The 16,132-nt window shown below is 39.5% G+C and overlaps 1 protein-coding gene across 1 annotated transcript in view; it reads left to right on the forward strand.

Moving 5' to 3' along the window:
* Positions 1 to 207: 207 nt before the first annotated feature.
* The window catches only part of SNRK (SNF related kinase), a 39,852-nt gene continuing 23,927 nt past the window's right edge, over positions 208 to 16,132 (forward strand). Inside the window, exons 1-3 of the mRNA XM_084214470.1 lie at positions 208 to 507; positions 10,810 to 10,908; positions 12,244 to 12,937. Coding sequence (XP_084070596.1) covers positions 12,349 to 12,937 — 589 coding nt within the window. The 5' untranslated portion in view covers positions 208 to 507; positions 10,810 to 10,908; positions 12,244 to 12,348. The remainder of the gene's footprint in view (positions 508 to 10,809; positions 10,909 to 12,243; positions 12,938 to 16,132) is intronic.

Raw genomic sequence — 16,132 nt, forward strand, 5'->3', positions numbered from 1 at the left:
GACCGAACCGGGCGGTCCCGTTGCCCTCCCCACCGCTCCCCTCAGACTCCCCATCCGCTGCCCGCCCCCACCGCCGCCATTGGCCCCCGCCGCGACTGCGCTTGGCGCGCGGCCTCCCCTCCCTTCCCCTCCCGTCCCCTCCCGCCGCGCGGCGCAGGCGCAGCTGCGCGCGGGCAAGCGTTGGCCCCGCCCCGCCCCTCGCGGCCCCGCGCGAGCCGCGGCCGTTGTTGTCAGTCGCGGCTCGGAGGCGCAGCGGGAGCGGCCGCAGCGCCGGGTCCCGTCCGAGCGCAGCGCGGGCGAGGGGCGCCACCCGCCGCAGCCCCGCCGACCTTCCTGCTGGGCTCTTGGACCCTCTCCGTCTCCCACTCTGTCCCTCCTTCCCTCCCCGCTGAGCTCCCCGTCCCCGCCGCCGCTCCCGAGGGCAGTCGCAGCGGGCGCTGCCCATGCAGGGGGCGGCGCGGGGCGCGGCGCCCCGAGGAGACGCCGCCGCTGCCGCCGCTGCGGGCAGTAAGTTGCCGGCGGGGTTGGGCCGCGTTCGGCTCGGGCTGGGCCGGTGGGGTGTGGTGGGTTCCTTCCTCCCCCTCCCGGAGCCGGCCGAGCCCAATGGCGGCCTCGGCCCAGGGGGAGGAGGAGGCGGTGAGGGGACGTTTCCCGGCCGCCACCGAAGGTCGGTGTGTCGGTGCCGGCGGGGCTCGAGAGGAGGGCTTGGGGAAGGGAGCGGAGAAGCGGTTGTTTCTGCGGGCACGGCGGACTCCCGGGATGCGGGTGTTCATGCGGGATCGGCGGCGTCCCGGAATGCGGTGTTCCTGCGGTGACCATGGGCTCCCCGGACGCGGGTGTTCCTGCGGGGACAGCGGGCTCCCGGGATGCAGGTGTCCCTGCAGGGACGGCGAGCTGCCGGGAGCCTGCCGTGCCCCCGGCGCGGCGGAGTGTCCGTGCGGCACGGCCCCGTGTGACCGCGGTGACACACGGCCCCGCGCGTGTGACCGGAGTGACACCGGTCCCTCCGCCACTCCCCCGCTGCTGCTGCCCGCGCCGGCTCTGCCGCCTGTGTTCTGTTGCCGGGAAGGGAAAAAAAAAATAAAAAATAAACAAGCGAGGCGAGAGCCCCGCGGTCCGGCCGCGGGTGCGTTTTAGGGGAATGACGGTGCATCTCGCCCCTCGGAATCCGGTGCGTAGCCAACAGGTTTGCCTTGGTCTCCTTGTGCCCAGGGCTGGAGCGTGCCCCTCCTGACAGAGGCTGGAAGTATCCCTCGTTCTTTGTCAGTGCGTGCCGTGCTGCTGTCAGCACACTTACTACGTTGAATTCACTGCCTAGAGATTAGTATAGAAATTGGTAGAATAACTAGCAAGGTCCTGCATAGAGGTCTTTGTGCTTATTGTCAGGTGAGTTTTGGCACCCAGATGCTTAAATTAGTGGAAGATGACTTTTAAAAATAGTTGATGTGCAGTCTTGGTAATTGTCGAAGGGCAGATAAGTGGGGTTGGTTTTATTTGTTTTGTTTTGGTGGTTTTTTTCCTTTTATTTTTAAAAATTTTTTTAGTAAGTAGACTGAGTAAAGTGTTGGGAACATCCACTAGGGCAAAACCCCCTATATTGGCCAGAGGATGGTTGGTGACAAAAGTGACCTATTTTCAGATTGGATATTTTTATTGGTAGGAGATGCTAGTATACCTGTGAAGGAAAAACCTTTATGTGGGATACATGCTTTGGGTTTTTGCTTATTCATAGATAGTTTCTTATTGATCATCTCACTTCCAAAAGCTTGTTATGAGTGGATGAGGGCAAAGCAGTTGCTTCTTTGGTGCTACCATTACAGTTCCTGGAGCAGCTGAAGCGTATTGTATGATTTTCAGCCATCTAGCATGAATGAAGTGCATGCAAATATGCTTACGCCTGCCCTCTGTAGTGCAGTCGCTACTTAGTCATATCTGCTGCTTTTTTGGAGTTGTTTATTATGGATATATTTGGATCTTCAGGCTCTGGGGAAGGACCAGTCTACCGAATCTCTGCAAAGTGAAATCTGTATAGAAGTGTTTACTAGCAAATGTTTATTGTGTTAAAGTTTAAGCATTTCTTTCAAGGCGTGCACCATTAGGAAGTGGGTTAAGGAATCCTGGGACTTTTTTGGCAGATATATCACAGAAAGTGGGAAATTGGCTCGTGGGTGTTTTTGTGCTATTGCTGATCCTTCGAAGGAATCTGAAACAAATAAGAACTAACAATCATTGCCAAACAATGCAATCAAATTTTACCTTGTGAAACATGTCAAAATGTTTACTTAGACTAATGTCTGCCCCTTTGACTTCTAGTGCATACAACAGCCAGATTAGAGGACATAATAATAAAAACTAAGGAGGGGAAAGTCCAGTCTTATCTCTTAATTTTCCTGAATATCCTAAATGACCAAAAAAGTGGTAGAATGATGACATGTTTTTTTCAAGTGATAGGAAAGGAAAGCTCACCTGACTGCTGGAGCTTTGCCTGGTAGGTAAGGTGGCATGTAAGACAGCACATTCATCTGCCTCTTTTGAGAAGATCCTTATGATCCACACTTGAGGCTTTCATGAAAAACAGGGAAAAGGGAGAATTGCATTTTAAGTGTACTTACTGTGTTATGGTTTTTGTTTTCATTTTACGCAATTGAGAAGCAAGAAAGTACAGTTTGAGTCCTGGACACCCTTCAGGTTACTGCTGTTCCTTGAATCCTTCTGCTATGAGAACTGATAATGCCATGTGGTGTGGGTGGTTGCACTGTAATAAATAGTCAGCTTTCTGATTATTTTAAAGAAATAGCATGTTAAGGGTGTGCATGCTAATATGATACTACAGATATTCTTTTACTTGCAGTAGTCATCTTGTGCACTGTTCTGACCAACCTGGTATCTTCTAACTGCCTTTGAATCATACTTGAATAATTCTTTTGCAGTCTACACCTTCACTCTATCATTGTCCCTTTTATCCCACTGGCAACTGTAATGCCAAAGTGGCACCTCTGTCTTGCTTGGCCTGCCTTGCTTTCAAGGGCACAGTATCCTGGTGCAGCTAGGTTTGTTCCTCACAATGTGTCTCATGTGAAATAATGCACTTCCTTTTCTGGATTCTCAAAATTTCACTGAAATGCTGTAGCTGTAAAACTTATTGGTGAACTTCTGCCCATTCCTATTTAATTGTGTTTATGATTCTGTCTTAAAATAGGAAACCAATGAAACGTGGTTCAGATCAGGAATATAGAGCTGAGCTGCAGTTTATGATTAATATAGTAACATTAAATTCTATAAGCTCTTAACTTTAGTAGCCTCTAAGGTTCTGCCCATCTTCTGTGTCACATTATTTTCAAGCACTTAACTGAAATGCTACAGCTGCTATAATAATGTAAAGTACCTGTTGTTTTAATACACATAACAGTATTATGTAAGAGCTTAAGAGGATTTGAAAAAAAACATACATTCCCTACAACTCTAGGATAACTCACCCTGGCAGAGTTCTAGTACACATAAGTTGATTGAGTCACCAATGTTAAGAACTTAATGAGAAATAATTATACTTGCAAAGTATAAAACAGTGCATGTTCACTTTCTGAAAAGCTGAATCCCTCTGTTACAGTGATCTTCTACAACTGCGATGGGATGCAAATGTTACACTGTATTTGACAGACTGTTTTCTTTTCTTTCTTTATGTATCATTGTGGGGTTTTCTGCAGCAGAAAGTTGCAGGAAAACTATTTTCTGACTACTGTCTAGTTACTGTCTGGACTTGAGAGATAGCCTAGGCTTTATTATAATCTTAGTTCATGTTAAAGCACGGCAAATTTCAGGTGTCTGGCTGTTTCTGACTAATTTAGCATGCTATAAATGAAAATAAGGTATTGAAACTGAGTAACTGTTGGTTGGAGTCAATCTATTTATCAAGATTTAGGCAGTTTGTATCCTAGATGGAAAACACCAGTCTCATAGAGGCAACTTAAGCCAATTCACTTGAATTTTGTGTTACCAGATTTATTGCTAATCAAATGAAACTACATGATATTTGACCTTGAAGATATTAAGAAATTTAATAGAAATTATTATTGTTTGTAATAGGTACTAAGTGTATGCACACATATTTGCATCTGAACACTTATGTTTGAGATGGAGTGTGATGCATTCACGTCCCTTGATATGGGAAGAAAATCATGTTTGTGGTTCTGAATTTACACAACAAAGATGTAGGTTTTAAAACAGGGCTAGCATTGAAATGTTATGCCACACTGAAGTGTTCACTGATTAATGGCAGAATGTTTAGAGCTCCTTTTAATGGTCTTAGCTGCACTGCCTGACATGACAAAATTATGTGGTAATGTTAATTAATAGACATTGGAAAAAGGTAAAATGATTCTGAGAGTTCATGAATGTGGAGTAGATGAAGCAGCTTCTCTAAAGGAGTTTAGTTTGGTGGAGAAATAGAGTTACCTACTTTCTGCAAAGTTTCTGAAGTAAGTTTCCTAGATATAAAGATTTAGTGTGCTGTCTAAAAGATGGTGATACCATCATTAATCACCTGATAAGCAAAATATTTCTTCATCAGTTCATGTTCCTAGCTATTTTGGGGGAAGAAAAAAAGAAAATATGATGGGATTTAGAATATTAAAAATCTTCAAAAATCTACTTGGATACTGTTTATCAAGCTTGGAAAAGTATAATTTTGGGCTACGGAGTCCAACTACCATGAGTTATCTCTGTTGCTTATGCAGTTGTTGACTGAAATACGAGATCTGGATTGCTTAAATGTGTGAATGTCTTTTATTAAGATATCCATGCAAATTTTCTGTAGTTGATGAAAATTTTTTCTCTCAGTGGGAACTGCAAAACGTGAGATTATCAGCTGAAACTAATTTTTCTATCTATTATGACATCACAGGTCTGAATAAAGTTTTATAACTGATTTAGAGATATGGAAAGAAAGTACTAGCAGATATCACAAAATTTGGAGTAAGTACTTTTGAAAGACATTATCACGTTCTACTATACAGAAGATAATTTATGAGATGGGGCTATTCAGGAAGATCTGGTCTTTTTCTATACCATAATACTTCAGGAGCAGCTTCAGAGCTTAAGTGCTGTATTGCTGAAGCCTCTGGTATGTAAACAGGATAATGTCTCGCTTTTTTTCTTTAAAAATGAAAGGCCACAGGCTGGCCTTTGAGAGAAGGCATAAGAGGAAAACAGATACAACATGAGATTAATTGCTTTTGGAGCTGTGGCTTGTGTGAGGACTTTAAATGGTGTAAAGCTCTTGCTGAGTTCTTAAATCTATAGGGCAACTTGTATTTGTCTTGTGTAATACCTCCTCTTAGAAATGGAAAGTACTTTGTGAACTGCAGCGAATTATCAGCAAGGTTGTGAAAGTACTTTGGGCTTTTAACATACTTCACAATTGGAACCAGTGCCAGTAACTACCGGTGATGGGTTTGTCAGTGGCTCATAGTTCCATCAGTCTTAGTGCATGTGTCCTCTTAATAGCTTTGGAGTCCAGTGTATAATCATCATCCCGCTGTTACTGCTACTATCTTACTTTTGCTTTGGAGTCTGTACTTCAGCATAGTCTCTATTTTTTCTCATTCACTTGCTTGGAAAGAAAAAGGAAATAGACATTCTTGACTTTTAAAGTGGAGGCCTTGAAGGACCAATTCAGATCCTGTGGCTTCTTTAAGTTGTTTGTATGGAGGGTGATTCTCAAACAGATACCAACTATCAGGTGGAGTTGTTTCTACAACATAGTTCTCAAATTTTAGTTTGCTTTTTTTTTGGTGTTCTGAAGATCACTTACACAGCTTAATTGTATGAAAGAGGAAAGCTTAAATTGTCTATGCTTGATGTTACTGCACTAGTCTTCAAGAAAATAGATGGTAGACAGCAATCTGTAGGTCTGAAAGTTTGGGAATTTCTTATCTAAGAAATAAATGTGTTCTTTAATTGATGATATCCAGAATCATGCATTGTATCTTTTACATTTTCTTTTTCTCATGCATTGGATCTGCCTCAAAGTGTCTTGCTCTTAGAAGTCAGGTCATGCAGGCTCTCATCATTTTCTGTTATGAAATGCTGTTAGTAACTTTTTTCTTCTCATATCTATAATAGCGCTGCCCTTCCCATCCTCCAACATTTTGCTGGTCCAGGAACAATGTTTTACCAAGTTTATTGACCTGCCAAATATTTCTGTTGCTGGCTGTTCATTGAATAATGGACCTTAGAATTGGAGATTTTTTGTTGGCATTTAGCTTTGCTTCAATATTAAGAAGAGTTAAGGCTAAACATCAGTAGCTCTAATGCCTGCAATGCATTCTAAAATGACAAAACACATTTCATTAGATATTTCCCAAATGTTTAGAATGGCAAAACTTCATCAGTAATTGGTGCCTCTTGTATGTTTTCAGAGCAAAATTCTACAGACTGTTTATGGCAGATAAAACTAGGGAGTACAGTTAAGTTTTGTAGGCTAATTCTTCTTTTTATGTTTGTAACACAGCATTACTTGATAACTCTTCATCATGATCTTGGTCATTTTAGAGGTAGTCAGTGCTGAATAGTAGAGAGGTTTGCTGATATATCTTGACATTTCAGTAACACAGTATGGGCTGGATATGGACACTGATGCCTAACAGGAAAATGAAGGAAGTGCACGTACACCTTGAAAAAAATCTCCTGTAGTGTTTTATCGTGGAACTCACTGGGAACAGGAGAGTTTATAGGGTTTGTCATCAGTGAAAGGGAAGATATGTATGTATGCTGTGGTGCAGTCACATAAAGTGGAAAATAAAGCTTTAGAGGGCATTGCTGAGTTGTAACACTGCTGCCTCTGAATTGTTTTCCTCTGCACCCCAAAAATGCTGCATGTACAAAATGTTTGGCTGTAGCATGAGTGTAGATTGCCATGGTTTCTTTGAGTACCTTTGAGTGGTATTTGGGAAGGCCATAGGAAGGTGGAGGAAGAAGGGCTCTGCTGGAGCATGACACCTGTATACAAACAGAAGGAGAATACACTTTCCTGGGATACTGACTCCCATGTTGAGTCTTGAATATTCAAGAAATACTGGGTACTAGGAGCTTAAGAAGTTTGAAATATGCTGGAGGAGTTGCATAATGATAAGTTTTCAGGCCATGTGATATGCTTTGAGTGTATGTGTTTTTCACATGTATGCCTTTGCAATGCCTTTTACCTGCTCCTGGTGTGTTGGTGCTCCCTTATACCAAAAGAAAGATGATAAAAAGTCCTCTGGGGGAAAGCAGGTTGACACATAAGTGAGTATGTAACACTGCAAGTAGTGGGTCATGTAGTAACAAGACAGACTGTTTTTAAAGGTTCATAGATTACCCTGTAAAGATACCTTGCATTAGGAAATATTGGGAAAAAAATTATATTTGCAGTTTATTTTACTGAGTTAATATGTTCTTCAGTTTGCTCTCAGATTCTAATGATTTGTACAAATTCTTTTCAGAGTGAAAAAAAATTGATTCTGAATCTCCATATTCTGTGTATGTCAGATTTTGGATTTAGTGTTTCTAGGAACACAATCAACATAAGTCTTACTGTCAACATACAATTATGTAGTAAATAAATAATTGGTATAGATGCTGTTACTTATCTGAGACAAAAGAGCAAAAGGAGAAGCAGGGTAAAACTTTAATCTGTCTGGTGGATGTGTATAATGTGTGCATCCACTGAACTATTCATTCTAAACTCCTGTTACAGAAAATGAAAGCATGTGCTTTTACAAAATGATTCATCTGATCTCTTAGGCTATCTGCTTTAGGGTGCAGTTTGTTTTATCACAGACTCTTATCTGTGTTGACTGAATCTCCATTTATCGTGAAGGAGACAGGAATGGTTAGCTGTCTGTGGACCGACAAGTCCCAGTGAAGATTACTTCAGCTCTTGTGTCTGTTAGACTGATGATGCAGGGAAGTCTTTGCATTGATAGTTTTTCAGCATTTTGTTTAAATGGGACCATGAAGCTTCATTTTCTAAAGTAAGCTAATACACACATTAGGGTAAGATGAACTAGGCTGGTCTTACATGCAGTGTGTAATCTAATGAAACTTTTTACATAGGGTGAATTGCTTAAAGAAAAACTAGTGTCTCTGAAACATGCTTCTTTTTCTAAACAGATCTATTCATCCATCTTCTAAAGATGGTTGAATCACAATACTGTTGCTAAGCTTCTTAATAGGATGCATGTGATATTACAAAACAGCTCCTGCAGATCTCCATTAGGGGCTGTTTGCAGTGTTTTGTGGGATAGGTATATGAGCTTCTGTGGAAAGAAGGATCTGTTCTGAATTTATTTACTGGTAAATGTCTACATTGCATAAAATAAGTATTGGGGGCGTAGCTGAGATCTGGTATAATTAGGGAAAAATGCATTCTTAGAACCATAATTAGCTGCATGGATTAAATGCTGCTAATGATTATTTAACTCACCAACTAGAAAAACCAAACTCTATTGCTGAAAAATGAATTTATCAGGGGTTTAACATAATGTGAATGAAAAGACAGGTAAATATTTTCTGTGATATAACTGTCTCTTAAATACTTTTTCTCAGGCTGTCATTTGGCTTGCTGCTAACATGTGGTTGGTGGAAATTTTGCTTGTCGTCTGCTTTAGTCTGTAGTTCCTTCACTGGGGAAAATGTTCAAGAGGTCATATTGTAAACTGGATCACCAAAATCATCATTATAAGTAATCTGTTTTGGAGGGTCATGGCAAAACTAGAGGCTTGTGTGGGTTCATCTGTAGTCAGCCCCAGAAGTTTTACTGTTATAACTAAGGAGGCAACAACAAAGGGTCTCGAAGAGGCTCCAGCTTGAAAAAGTGGATCATTAAGTACTGTCAAAATTCGACTTTCTTACTCTTAAGAGAAATTGAGAAAAAGAAACTGCTCTGAAATGTATTGGTATGGTAACTGTGCTCCTTTAGATAGCGTATTTAAATTGTAACCAAGGCTTGTATCTGTATACACTATTACATTTTTGCATCCACTTCCTCCTTCTGAACAATTCTAAACTTTTGTATTTTCCAACCAAGTGTTGCATCTGAGATCGCTGTATTTAGCGGTGGGAGCTTCATCTATGCAGATTTATTTTAAAACCACAGAGTTAAGAGTTAGTTAGTCTGTTATTGTGGAGACTTTAAGTTAAACGGTTAATGAATTTGCATTAATTTTGTTACAGCTAATGGGGCCACAACATCAGTAAACATAGTTTATCTTCTATTTCTGTAAGCTCTTATCCTATTGATTACTCTCTGATATATTTCTCCATTGCTTAAACATAACTGTTTTTTTGCTAGAATTCTGTTGACAGGTTGATTTTTATGTGTATTCTGTGATTTAAAGTTAAATCACTTGTTGAGCTTGTACAATGATGGTTGAGAATGTGCCAAGGGAGCAAAGTAATGAACGTAAATCTTTCCTTACTGCTGAATGTTGCAGTTAAATTCAGACAAGCTGTCTTTAATTTGTGTGCTCCAGTTTCCCTTTAATTTCTTTAATCTAGAAGCAGTTAGGAGTCAGATTAGGATGCTGTGGAGACAGCAGTACTAAACAGCATGTTTGTGTGGGGGGTTTTGTTATTGTTGCTGGGGTTTTTTAAATGCTGGCAGTCTCTTCAGGAGTGAGACTCTGGAGTTGCATGACCATATGGGACACAGCTGATTAATATATCCCCTCCTGCTTCATACAGGCTAAGATTAGGTGGTTTATGTATGCACATGGACTGTTTTTCATTAGTCTTCATTTTGGGGTTAGGTCAGTATGATGGAACATTCTACAACTGCAAAGTAAAGTATTGCTTGGAAACATTTTTAGTGTGCAGTAGTAGTGAAAGAACCCTCAAATTGGCCTAAGAAGTAGAATAGAACAAACCAGAAAATGAGTAGAGATGGGTGAGAGGAATGCTAAAGCCTTTGGAATAACCTCTGCAAAAGGATTTATAGACAAGGATTAGAGCAAAATTGAGTTGAAGCTAGGAAGGGAGGAAACTAATTTTGTGAGTTGCTTGAGGCAAGGTAAATGGAGTATGACGATTCTTGTTTTGGAACAGACGGTGAATGAGAAGATGCACAAATTATCAAGAGATTAAAAACAAACAAGAGGAAGTGGTTCTTCTCACAGCACATAGTTAAGTTATTCAGCTCTGCTGCAGTATGTTCTTGATGCTAAAAATTCACATGCTTTAATAAACACCTGCCCAGTTTCACAAGGAGGGGAGGGGTAGAATCCATCAAGTGCTATTAAACACAAACCCACTGCTCTCAAATGTAAAGAAGTTTTTGAGTCTCTGAAAGATAAGGAGAGTTTTATTGTTTATTGTTGTATTTGTCATTGTATTATGTTATTCCCTATGCATTCTGTAATAGTTCCTACCAGGTAGGAGAGTGGGCATTTAGTTTAATGTAGCATGCTTTATTCAGTTTTGTGCTTTTTTGAATAAGGGTGGGGTGTTGTTACATGGGAATGGTAAGGGAAGCTCTGTAAGATGAGCAGTTTGTCAAGTGTTGGGAAGCAGATATGCCAGCCATCTTCTAGTGGAGTGGTTTTTGAAGGAGCATGTGAAGTGTAGTGCTTAGTAGCAGAATAAAAGGGTGCATACAGCAACACAAAACCCAGTGAAGTTTGTTGAAGCTTGATGACTATCTTTAAGGAAACACAAAACCCCAAACCTCAATGTTTATATTGTTTGTTATTGTATTAATGCTTGTTGTACTTAACCCTTTTCCTTGTCTAGGTTATGAAGTTTTGGAAGTTAATTGATTTCATTCAAATTTTACAGGCGTGGAGGTCTCAAACTGAATTCTATGGGTTTTTGTGGAAGCAGACAGCTGGATAGTGAAGAGGTTATACCATGGCTCCAGCTGCGAGAAGCAGTAAGGTGAGCTTGTTAAACATCACAGAATCCTCATAGGACCCCCAACCTTGTAATTGAATTCATATGAAACCAGGTTCATTAGTTTCACTGTCTGTGAAATAACTTGTTTAGCAGGGAGTGTTTTTAATCTAATGCTTACATTTCAACTTGAGAATAACTAATGTAAAGGGCTCTTTGGTTGCCAGCTTCCTTTTCAAAGTTTTTCTTTTTGAAGTTCAGTTTTGAAACTGAAAAATATATTCTAAAGAGCTGTTTTTTCTGTATTTTAGAGTTGGCAAGGAGCCATCTAATTTTCATATTTCTAACTACTTTGTACTTCAAGTTGGAGAAATGGTTAGCTTTTTGATAGCTACAGTTTTTTATTTAAACCTCAGTCTAAGTTAACAATGCAGGTAAAAGTTCTGATAGGTTTTGTGTGTGGAAAAAAAAAATGACAATGGGACATAAGACCTTCAAAACCAGTTTTGAATATGAATATTTTGTAAGTTGGGTCTTGTTTGCTTAAATGCCAAATACCTGGTAAGCAGGAATTCACTACACAAAAGCTGAACTCTTGAGTTTTCTCTGCTTCTTTCCTACTCTTCTTCCCCTTCTCCTCACTCATTCCCAGGCTGGATGCAGCCTACCTCCAAACTTTTTATCACCAGTTTGTGTAATTTCAGTCAAAATATTTAACAAAAATTTTATTTACTACTGACTACATCCAATCCAAATGTTTCATTTCAGCCTTCAAAGCTTTCTTCACTTTATGTAATTACAGTATTGATTGATAATGCTCAAGCTAATTAGAGTAACAAAGTATTGTATGTCACTCTGAGCTTTACTAAACAGAAAGCTGTTAAAAAGCGGGAGGTAAAAGACCCAAGTCATGCCATCAGAACTCTGTATTAGAGCTGTTTGATGCGCAATACGAAGGGATGTGCAAAAAAAGGATGTGTTAGGTATGTTCCTCTTGATGATATTCTGTGCTGCCCAGCTGTTTTATAGTGTATCTGGAAAAGTTAGATTTCAGCTTTGCCAATTTTAACAGTCTTTATGACACCGATTTCAAGTGCTGCTTGAAAGGTTTCTGACTCAAGACAATGAAGGCCACTGAATCTGTGGTGATAAATTTTCATTATTGAAGTGTTAAAACTCACTTTCTTCAAGCATACTGATAATGTGATGTCAGAAATCTGCAAGTTAGCACAGCCTGCCTTATTAAATCCTTTGCAAAAATTTCTCAAGATTATTTCATAAATAATCTGTAGTAATGTGCTAATGTAACTTGGGGTAATTACAGGATAATAATTTTGCTTACTTTTATTCAAGTATATAATCTTGCCTCTTTGTTTTTAGGTATGCTTGGCAGTGATTATGGACTATTTATTTGCATCAGATACTCTTATATGAAAATACCGCGTTTCCAAAGAGCTTAAATATTATTTCATCTTCTGAAACAGAATGGCAGGCTTCAAACGAGGATATGATGGAAAAATTGCAGGATTGTATGACTTGGATAAAACTTTGGGCAGAGGCCATTTTGCTGTGGTCAAACTTGCTCGGCATGTCTTTACAGGTGAAAAAGTAGCAGTAAAAGTCATTGACAAGACCAAACTGGACACTCTTGCCACTGGACATCTCTTTCAGGAAGTCAGGTGCATGAAATTAGTGCAGCATCCCAACATTGTGCGGCTGTACGAAGTGATTGACACCCAGACAAAGCTGTATCTCATCTTAGAGCTAGGGGATGGCGGAGATATGTTTGATTACATCATGAAACATGAGGAAGGTCTCAATGAGGATCTGGCAAAAAAATACTTTGCTCAAATAGTTCATGCTATATCCTACTGCCACAAACTGCATGTAGTTCATAGAGACTTAAAACCAGAGAATGTGGTTTTCTTTGAAAAACAAGGACTTGTGAAATTGACTGATTTTGGCTTCAGCAACAAATTTCAGCCTGGAAAGAAGCTCACCACAAGCTGTGGATCTCTTGCCTATTCTGCTCCTGAAATTTTACTTGGGGATGAATATGATGCACCAGCAGTGGGTATGTATGTCTGCTTTGAATTCAAGCTGTAATCTGTATACATAAATACCATGATCTTGTACCTCTGTGTTCTCTTTCAAGATAATGCCAAATATGAAAGGCAGCTAATTGGCAAGAAGTAATATAACCTAGATGAGCTGTGAATGAGGTCATGCTGGAGCAGCTCTGTGTATCCCTGTCTTTGAAGGGATACTCAAACATTCTCAAAAATGCTTAAAAGTTCTTGTTGTATGAAATGATGCAATTGTGTACATTGTAATTTTTTTTTTTTTTGTTAATAATAATGTGGATGCAATGGGTAAATTTCTAAATACTCAGAGAGAACCCATCTTCTTTTCTGAAAAGTTGCCTGTTCCAAATTTATTTTTAACAAGACCCCACGCTCCCTTGCACCCAACCACGAGTGACTTTGCTCAATTTAGCCATGTAAGAATAGCATTGTGGGCCCAGGCTGCTTGCATGTTCTGCTGCAAGGTGATGGGAAGCCATGTGTACCAAGTACTAGCTCAGCTATCAAAGGAGGAGACAGGAAGCTTCATCTCCCTCTATCCCACCTCTGCCCTTTCATTGTCTGAGAACCAAAGGTAGTGGATGACTTCCCAGTTGCTCTGATTGTGTAAAAGGTAAAAGAAATAGTAATGTGTAAATGAGTCTTCATGTCTCTAGGTGCAAAGTGGAGTGTGCAGGTTGGACTGCTACATGTAATTCCCTCACTGTCTCTCTTAGGTCTACTGCTTATTGTAGTAGAAGTAATTAAGTCTTTTTAGAATAGCTGTAAACATTGATGGGGTCACTGAATATTGTCCTGTAGTCATACAGATTGCTTAAATCTGTTAGTGAGGTACAACTCACTTCCCCAACAGGTGTAGGCACATATAATTGCAAATGGTGCTTGAAGAATAGCTTTTGGTAGTCAACGTGCCTCTTGTTTTTATCAGTATCTGATACTTTCATGGAGTTACAGCACCCATTATGACTGTACATGGCTGTGTGTGTTTTGTTGTGTTTTATAGTAGTGACTGTAGTGATGGTGTAAATTAAGGCAGAGTTGTCCAGGTTTTTGCTAATTTACTTCAGGTGAACAGTCAGTTAATTTTCTGTGCTGACAGGCACACTGTTGAACTACAATTCTTGCATTATTTTAAAACATAAATATTTTTAGCTGTTAGGTAAAATATTTTGGTTCTTTGCCTAAACATTTGAATAACACTTTGTCACTTCTGTCTTTGAATAGGCATGGTACTCTGGGTTTTCCGGACTTGAAGTACTTTCCCAAGTGTGCTATAATTAGGAATTTTGGATCTTTGTTATTTCTGGCTTTGCAAATCGATGCTACAGTGATACTTTACAAAATGATTTCTGTTTAGAGTCAGGTGATTCAGATGAGTTGGTTCTGGTTTTATTAGTGGCAAACTAGAGCTCCTAACTCCTGAGTTGTTCTCTTATCTCCTTTTGAGAATTTCCTGAAGCATGAGTGTAACTGACAGCAGTGGCCTTCAAAACTAGATGGAAAAGTGTGTTTGCTAATTATTCTGTACAATGCCTTATGTGAATTATTTCTTGAAAAATGGAATAGCAGTCAAATTTTGGAGGATAAGCAAAAAATTAGGTTTTGATATTGCTGCACAGTTGAAGATGCCTGGGAAAAAGGAGGTGTGTGGAGATTAATGGGGGAAGGGGAATTAGGAGCATTATGACCAGATGGTCCAAATTGAATTATATAATTAACAAATCATGCTTTGGACCTCTTCATGATAAATGTAATAATGTTTGTTAGAGGACTTTGTAAACAATTAGGGAGGTAAACTTCTGAATAGTGCTAAAAGAAAATTTTTGAATGGATTCAGAAAGGGGGAGGTCTGGTTATAATATGGTGTGTATCACATTAATATGATTGATGTGAACAGTAGAAAAATTGGGAAAAATTAAATTCTTTTAACTAGTGTCTAAGGATGCAGGTTATCTTCTATTTCTGAGAATATTTAAATACTTATTCCCCAATATGCTGTCTCAGCTACTGGATACTTCTGTCCTAGTTGAGCAGTTGTAGTGCTTGTATCCTAACATTTTAGTGGCATATTTTTCATCACTTTGTAATGCACTACAAAATCTTTCTGAAGTACTGTCAGTTACCAGAGTAAAAATACCAAACTTTACTGTAAGATTCCAGTAAGATGATGACCTTGAAGGGTCTGAATTTTCCTTTTCTAACTATGGGTAAAAAGGTAAGATACGCTATACAAATTTTCTAAATATGATTTATGTATTTTAAATACAAAGATCACGGGGGTGGGAGGGAATATAGGGCCTTCTTTAAAACCCTCTTTCCCTCAAAAGAAATCTTAAATGTAAGTTTAGGAAATCTATCACTAAAATTGTAATTATGTAACTGAGAGATAAGCTTCTGCAAACATTTCTTAAACTGGAAAGATAAACTGTCATGCTAGGATGAGATTGTACTTGTGGGCTAGGATTATGTATAAATTCAAAAGTAGAAAATTTCCAGAAAGAAATTTCATCAGTAACATTGTGATGCAAGTAATGTGCAAGGTGTGTATATATAGCTTGAAATAGTGGTGGAGTTCTGTGAACTCATTCAGCTGTCAGCTGAATGGGGCTATTAATATTGCAATAATAGTGACTGACAATGGCAAAGATTCTTCCACCACTTAGGATGAAATTACATTACAGCTGAACCAATCTAAAAACTTATTCCTTAGTAAAAAGGAGGTCATGCTTTCCCCAGTGCAGTGACATGGTCATGGCCCCTTGTGAGCATTTGACCACTTGAAATCCAACTCACTTTACTAAAATGACAAATTGAAATGGATTCCCCTGCTTACACTCTGTGCATATTAAAGTATCATTGCTTTCATAGTGTTTTTAAAACCCCACACCTGTTTTTATTTATGCAAAATTGTTGCAGAAATGATTGGAAGAAAAACTGATCAGAGTGTATGATGGGTTTTTTTGGCCAAAGAATTTGCCTGAAATGTGGCTTTTTGGATCTCTTATGAATAATATTAGAATGATTATATAAAGGAAGATAATTTACATTTTCTTTCAACAAACAGCTGAAATATTTAGGGCAAGTATTTATTAAGTTATATGCTTAATAAAGAGAATAGAAAAGCTTGCTTTTTGAAAACAACTGTTTCAGCTAGTTGAGGGATTAATCTGCCCTTTGTGATGTCA

This window comes from Fringilla coelebs (genome assembly GCF_963513975.1).
Source record: "Fringilla coelebs genome assembly, chromosome: 1".
Taxonomy (NCBI): domain Eukaryota; kingdom Metazoa; phylum Chordata; class Aves; order Passeriformes; family Fringillidae; genus Fringilla; species Fringilla coelebs.